General features: G+C 43.2%; 2 protein-coding genes across 4 annotated transcripts in view; one reads left to right on the plus strand and one right to left on the minus strand.

Moving 5' to 3' along the window:
* Nucleotides 1–14063, plus strand: part of COL14A1 (collagen type XIV alpha 1 chain) — a 127587-nt gene extending 113524 nt beyond the window's left edge. For 2 of the 3 annotated variants that reach the window (XM_082753149.1, XM_082753148.1), the window contains 3 exons: nucleotides 7873–7950; nucleotides 8847–9002; nucleotides 9768–10462. In XM_082753149.1, the coding sequence (XP_082609275.1) occupies nucleotides 7873–7950; nucleotides 8847–9002; nucleotides 9768–9805 (272 nt within the window). In that variant the 3' untranslated portion in view covers nucleotides 9806–10462. Of the gene's footprint in view, nucleotides 1–7872; nucleotides 7951–8846; nucleotides 9003–9767 lie in introns of all 3 variants that reach the window. The other variant, XM_082753150.1, reaches the window with a different exon arrangement.
* A 109-nt stretch (nucleotides 14064–14172) lies between these two features.
* The window catches only part of MRPL13 (mitochondrial ribosomal protein L13), a gene marked incomplete at its 3' end in the record, with an annotated part of 34038 nt that continues 33026 nt past the window's right edge, over nucleotides 14173–15184 (minus strand). The window contains exon 7 of the mRNA XM_082753152.1: nucleotides 14173–14458. Coding sequence (XP_082609278.1) covers nucleotides 14434–14458 — 25 coding nt within the window. The remainder of the gene's footprint in view (nucleotides 14459–15184) is intronic.

Consider the following 15184-nt stretch of genomic DNA (forward strand, 5'->3'; position numbering starts at 1 on the left):
TCTTTCCTGATACATTGTGGTGGCTTTTGTCTCCGGGATAAATGTTTTCTGAGGACAAAGTTTTCTCTCTAGCTGATTGTTGAGCTCAATACAGACCATAATGAAAGCTCTTAGTCATGAAGGTAATGTGTGATTTGATAGGATCAGACAAGTTTAATAACTTGTGTTGAATATTGGTGGTATCTAATTGTGCACGTCACATTTGCATTGTAGTAGGACTCTGCAGTAAGCAGGAGGTTTCTAAGTGTAAGCAAAGGAGCTATTGGAGAAGGTCAGCTGCAAAACTGATAGGTTTGTGTTGCAGAAAGATTGAGCTTTTCTGCTGAACTTGGGACGTGTCCATCAGAAGATTTCTGAGTTATGGTCATTTGAAAGGAGCAAGTTTGTCAGAAGAGGGAAAAAATCATAGTTTATAAGGGATTAGGGGATCAAGGACAGGAAATGGTGAGATCACAGAGAAATAATATAATGAACTGTTCACGTACAAGAATTCTCTATATTCTTACTTGTAGGCTCTGTCCCTTTCTCCTTTCCTCCTCCAGCGTCGTATAATAAAGAAACAAGTTCCATGTTTTGGTTTACTCTCTATGCAATCCTGGCAATCTTCATAGCACAAACCTCACAGAGGTAGCACTGAGTCTGTGTTTGTAAAAGTGCTTTGAAGACCTTCACACAAGGAAGTGACCAAAAGCCCAAGAGACAAATGTGGTGTTCAAGAGCAATGAATTGGTGTTGCTGTTACAAAATCTGCCAACTGGAATTTAAAAAGCAAATTATTTTGAAGGCGTTTCAGTTCGGGAACTCAGTAGTTCTAGTTCTCAGTAGCCATGACGGCCAGCGTTAAAGCATTGATTTGAAGATAAAGTCTTTGTGTGGACCTGTGAGTTTTTTGGTCTTTTCTTCTCCTCAAGACCATAATTCTAATTCTGTAAAAAAGAGGCATGATTTTGGGTCCTGGCCTCTCAGTTGTGGTGCTGCCTGCTCCAGCTGAGAGAAGACATTGTCCAGAAAGAATTATGAAGGAGAGGGCAGAGGAAAGGATGAAAGAAAACTGGAAGAGGCAGCAAGTTAGGAACTGTTTTCAAAAGTGGTGACCCAGAGAATGAATGCAGATCTCAGGGTAGTTGCTTCCATAGTCATACTCATGTATTTTAAATGGCCTCTCAGGCAGGAATTGTTTAAGCACACAAAATATTTTACTGGAGAATGGAGAAACCAAAAGCACAGGGTATAAAAAGGGAAACCCATCCAGTATTTAGCGTGCATTGCCCATTGTGTTTGTTGTGCCGAGCCCCAGACCTGCATGTTGTAGTGCCGTGAAGTCACAGAGTGATTAGATACAGTCACGTCAATGGAACATGGTGGGGGCTAACTTTCTGTTGGTAGTGTTCATCTTCAGGAATCAACACTGGCAAGAGAGTGAGTACAGAAAGGGTAAAAGCATGTTAAAAAAAGAGTATGAGGTGGTTATAACAAAATAATGCACTTCAATGTGGCTTTTATGTTCCTTTTACTGTCTAAATAGATAATTGACGTTAGAAGGGACTGATTTTGGCAGGTTGTGCTTGTGGGGAGTTTCATACTTGGTAGAGAGCAAGCTCTTATCGAGCATACTTCAAGAAATATAATCAGTCAGCCAGAACGCTGCAGATTTTCCTGAAGTGTGATGCCAAAAACGGAGAGTCTTTTACTGTATTTATAGCTTAGAAGAAGATTGTTTTAAGAATGAAGAATCTATATGTAAACTTAAATACTAAGTAATTAGCTAGTTCATTTGGAGTGAGGATGGTTTTTAGGACATTCACATAACTACAACCTTGAACAGAACCTGGAAGGAAGGGGAAGGAGCTAGTTCAGAACCTAGGGAAAAATAAGGATTCATTGATTAGTCTTGAGGATTTAATTTCTTCAGACACAACTGAAATTGTAGATTGATGCATGATGGATATAGCAGCAGTTTATTTAACAGAAAGATACATTTTGATTTGACATTTTCATAGTCTTTTTCTAAGGGATTGCTCTAAGCTAACTCCAAACCACAGCAGCAAAAAGTAGAAATTATTTTTACCAGCTTCGTGTTTGAGGAGATTGATCGGATTTTTCTTGTGCATTCCCAATTCTCGCTTCATTCTTAGTTACATATACAGTGAATTAACAAATAAAAATTGCTCTGCTTCTGGACGGAAGCTTTTTTAGCTCCCAGTGACTACAGAGAGGAGGGTAAATGAACTCGAAACCCATCACCCCCTGCTGTCTTCTGAAGCACTGTTTGCATTTTACTTGTTCTGCAAGTCCCGATTTACAGTCCTGTCATGAAGATCTCCAGCCAGCCACTTGGAGTCTTTGGGAACAATGTGTTTCTTTTCACTGATGTCACCACCTTTTGGCTCTATGTGAGGTTAATTTAATGTTAAGAGCAGTGCCAGATTAGCAACTCTGAGAAGTCAGCCTCCGTCCTTAATACAGAAAATGCACTGGAACGGTGACAGCAGTGTCAGCAGGGCACGCTAAAGACTAATAGGCATTGGAAGGGAAAAAAGACCCACTTGTTTATCTAGTAGGGTGTTGTTTGTATTTTCTCTGAGTTTGAGCTGTTGGAATTGCTGCAAGAACCTGTTACAGGCCCTGAACTGAACGGAAAGGTGCTACAGCAGGAAGAAAAAAAGTGGGGGGAGGCTCACTGGTTCCTCTCCCTCCCCTCTCCTGCCCACCACCCATCCAGTCCAGACCTGTGACAAATGGGGACCTTGGAAGCAGCGCATGGAACTGCTTCAAAATTAGGCACCGAAGAGAGCTTTACTGGAAAATGTCAGCAGTGGAAGATCTCGAAACCAGTGAACTTCCCTGCTAATTTGCCCGGCCAATAGCTTCTTCCCCTTTGTTTACCTTGTCAGCCTGCCAGGCTTTAATCAGATTTTTTTGGAAGGAGACTTGGATCGAGAGAGTGGCTTCGAGTTCTGTTAGAAACCTCCACTTGAACTTCTAGGTCCAGGCTGTCCCATTCCTGAATGCGGTCTCTCACTAGGACTACACGGAGCTAGTCATTCCGAAGGACCACCTCGGCGAGGAGGAGAAGTCATTCTCTTGACAGATTCAGTTTGCAGAGTCTTTTGTGTTGACGTCAGTGAAAGGATCGGGATCACAGTAACATGTTTGTTACTCAGTTTTCTAATAACGTGAGCAGAAACATCTCTGGAAACCCCTGTATGCTTGTTAGCAGTATTAACATCTTAGTGGTGGCCCAACAGACCATCAAACCAGTCATAAAGATCAAGGAAGCCCCACTGTCTTATGCGTTATGATATCTAATCCCAGATAAACTACTAGGACTTTGCTGTTTTACATATTTGCATAAACATAGGAGCTGGAAAAAAAATACATCCAAACTGATTATTCACAGCACTGATCTCTGTTATTTTAACTAGTTCGCAGCACTGGTTTCTATTTTTATTTCAGCTCACTCCAACAGCTTTTGTTTTGATTTTGTGTGCATGAACTGGGACTTAAATAGCTAGTGTCTGGCTTCTGAGTGCTCAGGAAGTAGTTCGGCTTCTGCAAAATAATATAAAAAGGCAAAGATTCAGTACAATTTCTTTCTATTTATCTTTTTTTTCAGGTATTTTTATAATACTTCAGTGGTTTTCTGAATAACATAAAATCCATAGTAAAGGTTACACTGATCCACTTCTAGCTTCCAAATGCTGTGAAAATGCAGTTGTTGTCCTGCCATTGGGTGGAATTCGGCCCTTATCACGTGTCCTGAAGCGATGCACAAAACTTGTGGCCACTCACTCTATCTCACTGTTACTAAAATACAACAAATACCCAGGCTCTCAAGTGGAATGTCAGTGTACTCAAGTACAGCTTCATCTGTGTTTGCTGTCTGGCTTTATAGGAATGGGTTAGTTTAACACGTTATCAAATGCCCCATGTTTGTGGTTCTGATGGCAATGTTCTAATGGAATTAAAAGGAACTTTTGCCAGTTGAGTCAAATATTTTTATTTCCAATTTTAGCTTCATCTAGATAAAAAAAAAAATATAAATCACCTAGTGTTATAATATATTATGGTTACAACTGAGCATCTGTAAAAGAGGAGGATTTTAGGTCCTGTTTTAATTTTTCTCAGTTGCTGTATATGCACTTCTTCCCAAATGACAATATTCTCTTAAAGAACAATACCTTGGGTTTTTCTTTGTGGAGAAGCCATGCACATTTAATTTTCTTTGCTAGGAATGTGTTCACGATCTTGCTTTTTGTTTTTAATAACTGATGCTATCAGAGAGATCTTTAGCAGAGAGTTGGAAATAATTGATTTCAGTTGCTTGTGATCTCCGTGGGCTGAACCCAAGCCATTGCTTATTTTGGCTAGGGACGAGACATAAAAACAGTTAACTTGAAGGGGGAGAGATGGATGGTGTAGCTGAAGTATGTCCAGGCATGAACCTGTAAACAGTTACTAGGATTCGAAGCCACCCTAACCCAAATGTCAATTTTTGATGCATACCTTTTATCCCTACCAGGGATTAACCACTGGAGTAACCAACACAGGAGTGAGGTCGTTTCTGGGTGATGTAAAGAGCAATGGGTGAAGTCTGAATGTTGTTGAGAGGAGGGAGCTGCTAACCATGGCCATGTGAATCTGCTTACGCTTAGTAAAGCCCTTTGGTGGGAAGCCTGTTAGTGGAGCTCACAGAGTGCTTGATTTTAGCTCGTGTGAGGTTTGCCGTAGGACTAGATTATTCTTGCTTCAGTGTTTATGTTGTCTTCCACTTGGGTACACTTTTCTGGAAAGCAGACTGCGAGAAACCTGAAGCAAACTTGTCTTTTGGCCTCCAGTGTGTTTGCTCTAGGAACTGGATATCCACGTGATTTCAAAGAAAGTTTGCCCCATGCAAGAGTTTCGTAGCGTGTCCCAGGGCAAGCGTCTTATTATTAGCCCGAGTAGATTTGTTCTGTTTTTATCGCTGCTTACTGGAATTTCTCCTGGGAACATCGTGTATGGCTGCGTGTACTTGTGTGTGTGAAGAATAACCGAGTGCATGGAAGGCAGCGATTTGAAAATATTGTGGCAATTGTTTTTGAGGTCACCATTTAATGTTATCATAACATCGGATAAACAATCCGATAATCCATCGGATAAACAATCACACTAAATATCTGTGTAGATCCCACATGGCCAGTCTGGTTATGAACAAAGCAATCCACACACACACACACACACACTGTGCCTTTTGCAAACAGCCAGCGTTTCCTTACAGGGCACGTATGGAAAGGGACAGTCTCGACGAATTCCTCTTGTTTAAAAAGCCTGCAGCAAAAGTAGAGAACTGCAGAGGAGACTCTCCACGTGTTTGAAGGGGCTAAGCAAATTTTAGATGTCTGGAAACTGCATTTGGAATGCAGGACAGGAGGTTTGCATGAGAAAGTCATCTTTAAAATGTGTGGAATTCACAGAAGATGTGTTTTTTTGGCAGGTTCCCCCCGTGCTATAAAAATTGATTAGAGCATCTCCCTGCCACCTAGGACTGCTTCCTGCCATGGGTTGTGCAGTGCAGTCATTCGTCAAAGGTGCTGAACAGCACTGCAGCTTGAAACTGCAGTCTGTGCTCTAACTAAATGCTAGATTGCAAACAGGAGGCCTGTACTGGAGTGGGAGGCCACTCTCAGAGAACAGGAATCCCAAGAGTTACATCGCTAAGAATCCCAGAAGAAAAGATGTTGGCAAATTTCAGGATGCTTGAGTAATTCAAACACTTAAGACTCCTTCACTTTCACTTAAGTTTTAGTAATCTTGCAGTTTGGCCAGAGCTTTCTCATTATCTGCCTGTAAAAAGCCAGGTGGGAACTCATTTAGTTGTAAAAGAAAGCAGTTGTGTACAAACAAGATGGAAAATTGGAAGATGAGATTTGAGGGATGCTTGAGAGAAGGGAGGGGGGTGCTAGTTCTTCTCCAGCTTTGCTCTCATGACCGGATGGTTAGAGCACCGTTTCAGGAGACTGGAGGCTGTATTCTCCCTGACATAGAGTCCCTCCCCAGCTTTCCTGTAGCCCCCTTTAGGTACTGGCAGGCCGCTGTAAGGTCTGCCCGGAGCCTTCTCCAAGCTGAACAACCCCAGCTCCCTCAGCCTGTCTTCATAGGAGAGGTGCTCCAGCTCTCTGGTCATCCTCATGGCCCTCCTCTGGTCTTGTCCTAATAGGTCCATGTCCTTGTGCCGAGGGCCTCAGTGCTCCATGTGGCCACACGCTCAGCAGCAGACCCAGAACTCTCCAGGGGATCCTGAATCCCCTCCCTGCTGTGATTTCTGATTGTCCAGTCCCCAGGGGTGCTGCGTGGGGTCTTGGTGCTTCTCAAGTCTTCAGCTGGGGAAGAGAATGCAGGAAACAGGGTTTTCCCTGCCTCCCTTTCTGTTTCAGGTCTTGGTATCAGCCCCCAGGGAACCAAGAGAGCTCCTTTTCCTGGGGCCACATGGGGACCCACCCCCCCTTTGCTTACACCTCCATCAAAAGCCCAACAACCAACGTGAGACAAACAGGCACCCACTGGATTGCTTTCCTGTACACCCTTATTTTACAAACTCAAGGAGAGCAATGCATTGTCAGTGCTGGGTTTAATTGCAAAATCTTTCACCGTTAAAGCTTGTTCCTACTTGCATCCATCAGAAATAGGCTTAGAAAGGAAAAAAAAATCTTCTGTGGCTCCTTGTAAAAACGAGAGTCTGGACGCAGTCACCTGGGAGGTGCCTCGTAGGTGTTTTTCCTTCAATGCAGCAGTTACCTGAGCAGAAGGGACGGCAGCAGGCCAGTCAGCTGAAATCGGAGAGCGTGCCTCAGCAAGGCTAGCAGCACTTCTTTCTGTCTGCTCTGTTTTCATGAAGGTGCTCTATGCTGGCTTTCATTCTGAAAGCGTGGAAGCAGTGAGAGCAATTACCAGCGTTGGGAGGTCTGGAAAATGGGGGGACGGTCCCACAACCAGCCCGGGTTTTGTGTCTCTGAACCATCCAAATCAAACACAGACTTTATGAGAGTTTCCAAGTCACCGGTGGAAACTCAGGGTCTGGAATTTGTAGTTTTGACACCTACTTCAGTTCGACACCGCTCATTGTGATCGCTGCATGCAGAAGTGTTTTTATAGGATGCCGTAGTGGTAGAGGAGCAGGAGATGGAAAGCTGGAAGGATGTCGTACTGCTTCTGGATTCCTAGACCTGTGGTCTTCACGGATCAGCCCCAATGATAGAAATTCAGGGCCATGACCAAGTGCAGGAACATAACCGTATGGCAGCGTGTGTTGGAAAATAAAGTTTTGTGACTGTGAAGCTCTTAGACTGGGCTTCAACTGGGGGATGAATTCTGGCTGTGGTGAGACTTTTCTTGCATTTCAGCAGCTTAAGGCCTTCTGATGATAACTTTCAGTTTTCTTCTGGAACCATCTTGTGATGAACCACTGGTTGGTGGGTGAACGCTTGAAGGAAAATTGGCTGCAGCGTTAAAAAGCTGGGTCCCATAGTTTACAGACAGCTTTGTGAGGCTCTGACAGTTCTTCTGACTTACTATAGTTGGACCTTGGCATAGTCCAGAAGCAGCCTTCCAGCAGGAAGCGCAGTTGGAAACTGGTCTGTGCCCTCGTAAACCACCCCGATGAATCCACCCTGGCAGCAGGAATGGTTAAGACCCCAGGGACACCGTGATTCCCTTGAGAGGCTACTGAAGAAGGGAGGAAAAAGGAACCTAATAGTTCTCTATTTCACCTCCTTTCTCCTCTCCCCTCTGTTTTTAAGTGAAAAGTAATGGATGGAACCATAGCCCTGGTTAAATCATAACCACTGCACGGCGCTGTGCAGGATGTGGCTCTGATGAGTGCCGTTTCCTTAGGTTTACCGGGCGAGAAGGGAGAAAAAGGCAACCCGGGTGTTGGAACTCAAGGACCCCGAGGCCCACCAGGATCTACAGGTAAGGTCATTACGGCTGGGGCAGCTGGGTTACGCTGCTCTCACCCCTTTGAAAGGCACCTAGGAATTTTGTGGCTGTGTCCTCCACTTTTAGGGCTCATGCAGCGAAGAAGGTGGCATTTAGGCACCCCACTGTTGTAAGGCTCTTACTATGATGCACAATGGTGTCATCAGTCACACAAGAATTTTCCTTTTCCCTGTGATATATTGCTTCTCCAAACCCCTCCTTTCTAATGTTTTAAGTTTTGTTTTTTTTTCAGCGACAGTGTCTGGTAGGTAAAAATTAATCTGGATTGATTGCGTTTGTTTCCTATTTGACCCAAGGCCATACCTAACTGTAACCTGAGAGGGAAATGTACGTGAATTCAGCACATTAATCAAAGGGATTTAGATTTAGCTCCTGAAAAAACAGACCGATACTCAAATCCTGTTGAAAGCAGCATAAAATTGCACTGACTTTGTCAGGATATTCTTTCATTAGAGGATTGCTATCAAGGCACAGCACTAGTGGGTGGACATGAGAGCCATGCTGGCATCCAGGGCTGTCCTCCCCCATGAAGCCGCCTTCCCAAACGTCTGGCACTTGGTGAAACGTGCTCAGTAGAAACACTAGTATAAATTTCTGGCTAGAAGCTGCCTCTGGCACGGAAGACAAAGCACCAGCCAGCGCGGCGGCTTCTCAGGAACAGGGAAGAGGCTGGAGCCTTTCCCTCGGCATGCCTGGGGGAGCTGGAGCAGGGAGCTGCAGCCCCCGTGCTCAAGCTGCCTCCTGGACGTAGCCGCAGTGCTCTTGGTGCCGTCTCCTCCTAGCACGAGGCCTGCGGCGCTGCCAAGGCGGCCTGGACCCGCTGCTGTTATGAGATGCCAGTCACACATTTATCTCCCCGTTTCACACAGGGCCTCCAGGAGAAAGCCGAACTGGCAGCCCAGGACCTCCTGGCTCCCCGGGCCCGCGGGGTCCCGCCGGCCACACGGGGCCGCCTGGCTCGCAGGGCCCCTCCGGCCCCCCGGGGTACTGCGACCCTTCCTCCTGCGCGGGGTACGGCATGGGAGGTGAGTAGGCTGCGGTCGGAGCTGCCCGGTTTCAGAGGTGGGGTGGTAAGGAAAAGGAGCGCGTCCTTCTAACAGCCAAAGTAAGCTGGAGGCTACTGGCAAAATGCGGCTGGCTCCCTACACGCACGCATGTCCAACGCCGCTGCTCTTTGTGGGGCCACGCAGCGAGCAGAGTCCACCATCTGATTCAGGCCTGTGAAACGGATGAAGCATACTGGGTTTTTTGTCCTGTACCTCTTTGTGTTAGTCCACGAGCCTGCTCCACCTCAACTGAACGCTCTGTGTGTTGAGTCCCCCCTCTCCTCATGTTTGTGACGGCGGAGCTGAGCATTTGTAGTTTTTACAACGTGTCGCTCCACTTCCTCTTCATGGCATGACAGCATGAACGTTACTAAACCTGTAATAGTGTAACCTGAAACAGGGGTGCACGTGTCCGTGATTAACAAGTGAAACGATCTGGAGAAAGTGGTTCTTTCTAAGTCTTCTGTATATCTTACTTTCCTTTTCATTAGAGCACGGTAAAGCCATGGGAGGAAGTTAACACAATTACCAAAAGTGGTGTTGCCCAACCTAAAACTGAAATTTGTTTTAGCAAATTACTAGTTACTACAAATGTTATGCATAAGGCGTATTTGTTTGATGTTTACATTTTAATCTGCCCGTGAACTGATTCGTACGTTTTACTCACGTGAATGTTTTTGTTGTCGTCTCTTCCTCTCCTTTCCTCCTCGTTTCCCTTCCCTGTTGTTCATCTCCTGTTCGAAGGCCCCATCCCTTACAATGGCTACCAATCCAGAAGGTGAAAGACTCATTCTGGTTCAGTTCTCATTTGGCTGAAGGTCAGATATGGATGCTGAACTTCTCTGTGCTTTCCATCAACGATGTTGACTACCACTAATGAACTTACTGGCAGCTGTACATGCACCTAGCTTCCCTGCACTGCTAAAAGTTATTGCCTGACCCATTTTGCCCATTAATCATATATTTTAGCCCGTAATTGGAATAAGCTAAAGCAGGCAGATTGTGCAGTGTATAATAAGCACCGTATTACAACTGGACATGAGACAAATTTTGGTGGTGGTTTCCAACTAACTTGGCTGTCTGTTGGTGGGTTTCCAATTGCTCCAGCTTATTAATTTTATTAAATGTTTTCACTGTTCCTTTATGTGAATAAAAATGTGTATTTAAAGATGATATCTATGCACACATGCGCTATATGTATATATATAAAATACGTGTCAATTTCCTAATGAATGCTTTAATTTTCTACTCCCCTTCTCCTGTGTTAACCATATGAATACTCTTGGTGGTGGTGGGTTAAGGTGGATACGGTGAGCCAACCGATCAAGACATCCCCGTAGTGCAGTTGCCACATAACTCCTACCAAATCTATGACCCCGAGGACCTTTATGATGGTGAGCAACAGCCGTATGTAGTTCACGGGTCCTATCCCCTCCCGTCCCCATACTCCCAGTCCTCCTATCCATCACCTCATCTTGCTCAACCAGAGTTTACTCCCGTTCGAGAAGAGATGGAAGCCGTTGAACTGAGATCCCCTGGAATTACTCGCTTCACACGGAAGATAGCCAAGAGAAGCGTCAAGGCTCCAGTGCACAAAAGGGCAAACGGAAAAAAGCCCTCTCAATGAACTGTTCAGAAAGGGAAATGTTTTATGTGCATCTATATTTGGCCCTTTGTTCGGGTACCTGCCTGTCATGGAAGATGTTTACAAGCTCTTATGTTAAAGGAAAATAAATGTACGTGACCAGCTGACACACAAAATAAAGGTGATTATCTTGCATGCCAGAAACTTAGTATGTTAGTGGGTTGGTGCTAGATGATGGGGAAGGATCACTTGTAGATCTTTCTCTAGAGTACTGTTCGAGACAGTACTCAAACTGCATCTAAAAAAATCTTCATCTGGTTAAGTTGCTGTACAGAACCATTCGGGAAGGTCCATGTTTGTTATCCAGCTGACTCTGTTCTCTTAGTTTTGGTTGAGTTGCTTTTACTAGCGGAGTAACCCTACTAAATTCACCGAAGAACAATGCATAATCAGGTTTCCTTAAACCCAGCTATTACCCCTTTGCAAAGCCTTATGTTTATGCAATTCTTTTTCACCCACATTATATAAATACACAAGAATGTTCTGTGGGAGTACACTGATAATTTATTGTGAACCTCTTTCATTTCTGTTTTGTATGCAAATAAAAGTGGCAAGCTTTTATATTGTTAATTCTACAATTGATTGTTTTTTAACTTCGAACAGTTGTCTAGATCTTCCGGGGACAGAACCTAAAGAGAAGAAAATGCATTTCCCTTTTTCAACAGCTGTGCAACAGTTTTACTTTAAAGGTTACAGGCACTTAGTTGAAACAATATTAGCCTTATTTTTAAAATATACGGTGAGAATAAATATGAGATAGGGATATTGTACCACCTGTGGAGCCAAGATTTTTGCATATTTACATGCCAAAGTCAAAAGACTGGCAGGAACAGTTGCAGAGGCAACTTGGACCATCTGATGAAGAGAAAAAGAAAAAAACAATCCAACTGCTTGATAACAGAGCAATTAATATTAAAGCAGATAAATAAATCTTAAAGCGAGTCACTGAACAGTTTTGAACAACACTACTGAGCCTAAGCATCAAAGAAGGTTTTAAAGTAGAAGCTCAAAAATGTAGATACGTCTAAAATGAAGTCACAGATTTTGAGTACCTGTAATCCAGCCCTACAGTGACATGGCCAGGTTGACCTGTGGCTCCCAGGACTGTGTTCCTGCTTGCCCCAATGAGCTTCAGGTTCAGCTCTGCTGGGAAAGATGTGTCAGCTTTTGCTTCTGGCCACTGCCAGAAGCTCTCTTAGCTTATGGGGAAAATGAGACAGCTGCATACCTTTACTGTGTTAATCTCAAGTTCGTCAGCCTCTTTAGTAACACAAAGCATTTATACCTGCACTGCCCCTGGCTGCATATATCCCAGGGAATTTCAAGCCAGATCCCTTACTAACCTTTTTTTTTTTTTTTTTTTTTTTTCCCCCCCGTTAGTTTGCTCACCCCTATCTCTCACCGCTTTCTTGCAGAAGGTGAAAAGTGTACGATAACTTGGTGATGACCCCCTTGTACAGAGTATTGTGGCATCAAGGAAATGGGTGTAGCTAAGGGTACACACATGCGTTTACCAGAGGCTGTGCTGGCACCCAAGTACAAAACTTTCACTGCATTATACACAGCGGTCAGAGTGCACTGAGCTCAAACTCTGTCTGGGTACAAACGTAAGTATCTGTGTATGGATATAAAACAATCCAGTTCTTTTTTTCCTGAGAAGTTTAATACCGCAAAGCAGGTGTTCCTTCCACTGCACTCCCCGCAGCTCCTGCAGCCACCCTGTCACCTGGGCTGGGAATTGGGACAGCTCTGGCCCAGGGAGCGCCTGCTCCACAGACATGCACCTGACCAGGGCAGGCACAGCCAGCCTCCATCCCTGCCTACGGGCAGTACCTGCGGTGAATTAAGCAAATGAAGGGGCTGCCTGGGGGTTACCAGAACACTCTGTGTAGCATTGGGCCTGCGTTAACTTGTTGTGTATGCACTGGTAATAAAAAGTAACTGTTTGGTGGGTACTACCAAGATATAAAAATATTATTCAGGATTTGTATTATTTTCCAAAAAAAGTAAGAGGCGCACATATGGTCACCATTTTCTCCAGAATTCAGTCACTGTATAATCAGCAGTGTCTCATATTTTTCCAGAGAGCCGAAGAAAAGGAAGTTGCTGACTGAAGTTTGTAACACACAGATAGTTGATGCCACCCAGATATTAACTACAAAATATGTACTATGTCCTTACACAAAAAAGTGTTTATTTTATCTTTTACTTTTAAAAATGCTTTTAGTATTTAACTGAGTTTGGTTACCGAACTGGAAATTGAGTAGGGCAAGTTCACTGGGTAGAAGTATTTCCCAGGATAAGCCCATTCAAATACTAAAGAAATACTTATATGAAAAATAGGTCATAAATAAAGCAGTGGTTTTCTTCCTACACAATCCTTGTACAAAATGGACATAGTAAACACAAATTTTCCTCACTAAACATTGTAAAATTTGGAAGATAACGTATCAGCATCTTCTACTACATAAGTAGTAGAAAAATAAGTGATTCATTTATTTACACAATGACTTGGTTAAAGAATTACCTGCAGAAAGGCAACTGTGATCTGGAAACATCTGGAAGAGAGAAACTTGTTCTCGGTGTAGCAGACAGTGTCGCCTGTGAAATTCATGCTGGCCTTGTTGAGCTGCTGTACTCCAGCAACACGTTCTGCTGGTACTGAAACGTCAATCTCCTGACAACTGAGAAACTCCTGACATTGTAAAGTGTTGCAACTTCTTTCCCTAGAGCAAACAGGTCTTGTGGAAGCACAGACTGATTTCCCGTTGCCTTTATTTCCAGTGCTGTAAGCACGCTGTATGGCACACCTTATCAAGAGATGGCCAGAGCTTCAGGATGAGAGATCATGGTCAGTGACCAATGCTTTTTTTTGGATCGTAAGGCAGAGACTAAGCTATAGGCATGCTGAGCAGAAAAACTCTTTCTAGAACACTGCTGAAGGCCAGGAAACTCCTACAGGACCTACAAAATGACCACCACAAATCACACCACCCTCTCATCCCAAGATGCGTATTTTAATATATTTCTTACATCTAACAGGACTACAATGTGCACACACGTTTGAGTATGTGCTCTGTTTTCTTTGAAGACTAGTGTTTTATTTTTTTATTATTATTTTATTTTTCAATTTAGTTTGGCTCCAGAAGAAGTTTATGCTCACCACCACCACAATATTTTCAGTGGGCATATTCACCTAAAAAGGTATGGAAACTGCAGGCCTGCACAGATGCACATTCAGCAAAATCTCACCATTAATTTCATACTACGTGCACACTCCAGGGTCTAGAAAAAGCTTTCAGAAAAACCATGCAAGATCACACAGCTACAGCAATAATAGGTTAAACAGGTCAAGCCACTGGTTTTCAATCCATAATTCACTGTCCTTACTGGGTGAAAATCAAGTTTTTCAACTTCTAGAGTGAGAAACCTAATTTCAAGAAACAAGGTGGTGTTTTCCCTGAGATGTGATTTTTTTTTTTTTAAAAAAAGCAATTCTTTAAGAACCGTAATAAAACCCATTTAATTAACAAGTAACAGAATGTACAACACAACGTACAGGTGATATTAACAGTGTAATACCCATTCTTAGCTGTTTCAAATACAATAATATTTATAAGCTTTCCTAATAGATTTTGCCAGTACCTGACAAAAATATTTTGTATAGAAGAGATGTCTGAGATGCACAGATGTGTCTTTTTCCACATTAGAAGATTTCTTTTTCAAGGAGGAGACACATTCCTGATAGCAATTCTTCTTCCTTTATTACTTCCTTCGAAAATCTTTAGGTCTGGAAAAAGAAAAGTGCTTTGTTAAGAAAATATATGGAAGCTACAGTGGGTTTGCTTTAGGGATGTAGTAATAGCCATATCTATTTTTATTTCTGTATTCTTGTGCTCGAAGTTTTAGTGCTGCTGAGTATTTTCCAGATTACATAAAAAAAAAAGACTGAACAGATCAAGAAGTTTTTACTAATACCTCTATGAATGTACAGATGACATGGCTAGTGAGTTGGTCAAGGTGTTTCTTACAACCCACTGCTACTTCCCTATGCAAAGCAAAGAGCAATTTTGGCTGAATGCAGCCTCAAAATAACTTTAAACACTTATACTAATTTGTCTCCACTTACATATGTATATATATAAAGTATATATATAATGCATATACTATATACATCTATTATACATATATAATCTTTGCACAAGATTTCGAGTTTTAAGGTAACAGCCCAACCACAACACCAGCAGAATAATTAAAGTTGACGACAAAGAAAAATCTACTTTGGATCTTAAAGATTCTGCAATCCTTCCTTCTTAAATAAAAAATGTGGAAAACATCCGAGCAACAGACTAGACTGCTCCTTGTAATCCTCTGCTATTTCCTCTCCAAGTGTGTGTCCCCCACTCTGCCTGCCATACATCTCCTAGCTGTAGAAACCACGTTGTGCCTACAAGGCATGGGATCAGGCCAGATTATTATTTTTGTAAGAATATTGAGTTTAGGGGCAGGCTGGGAG

This window comes from Aythya marila (genome assembly GCF_965140915.1).
Source record: "Aythya marila genome assembly, chromosome: 2".
NCBI classification, from domain to species: Eukaryota; Metazoa; Chordata; class Aves; order Anseriformes; family Anatidae; genus Aythya; species Aythya marila.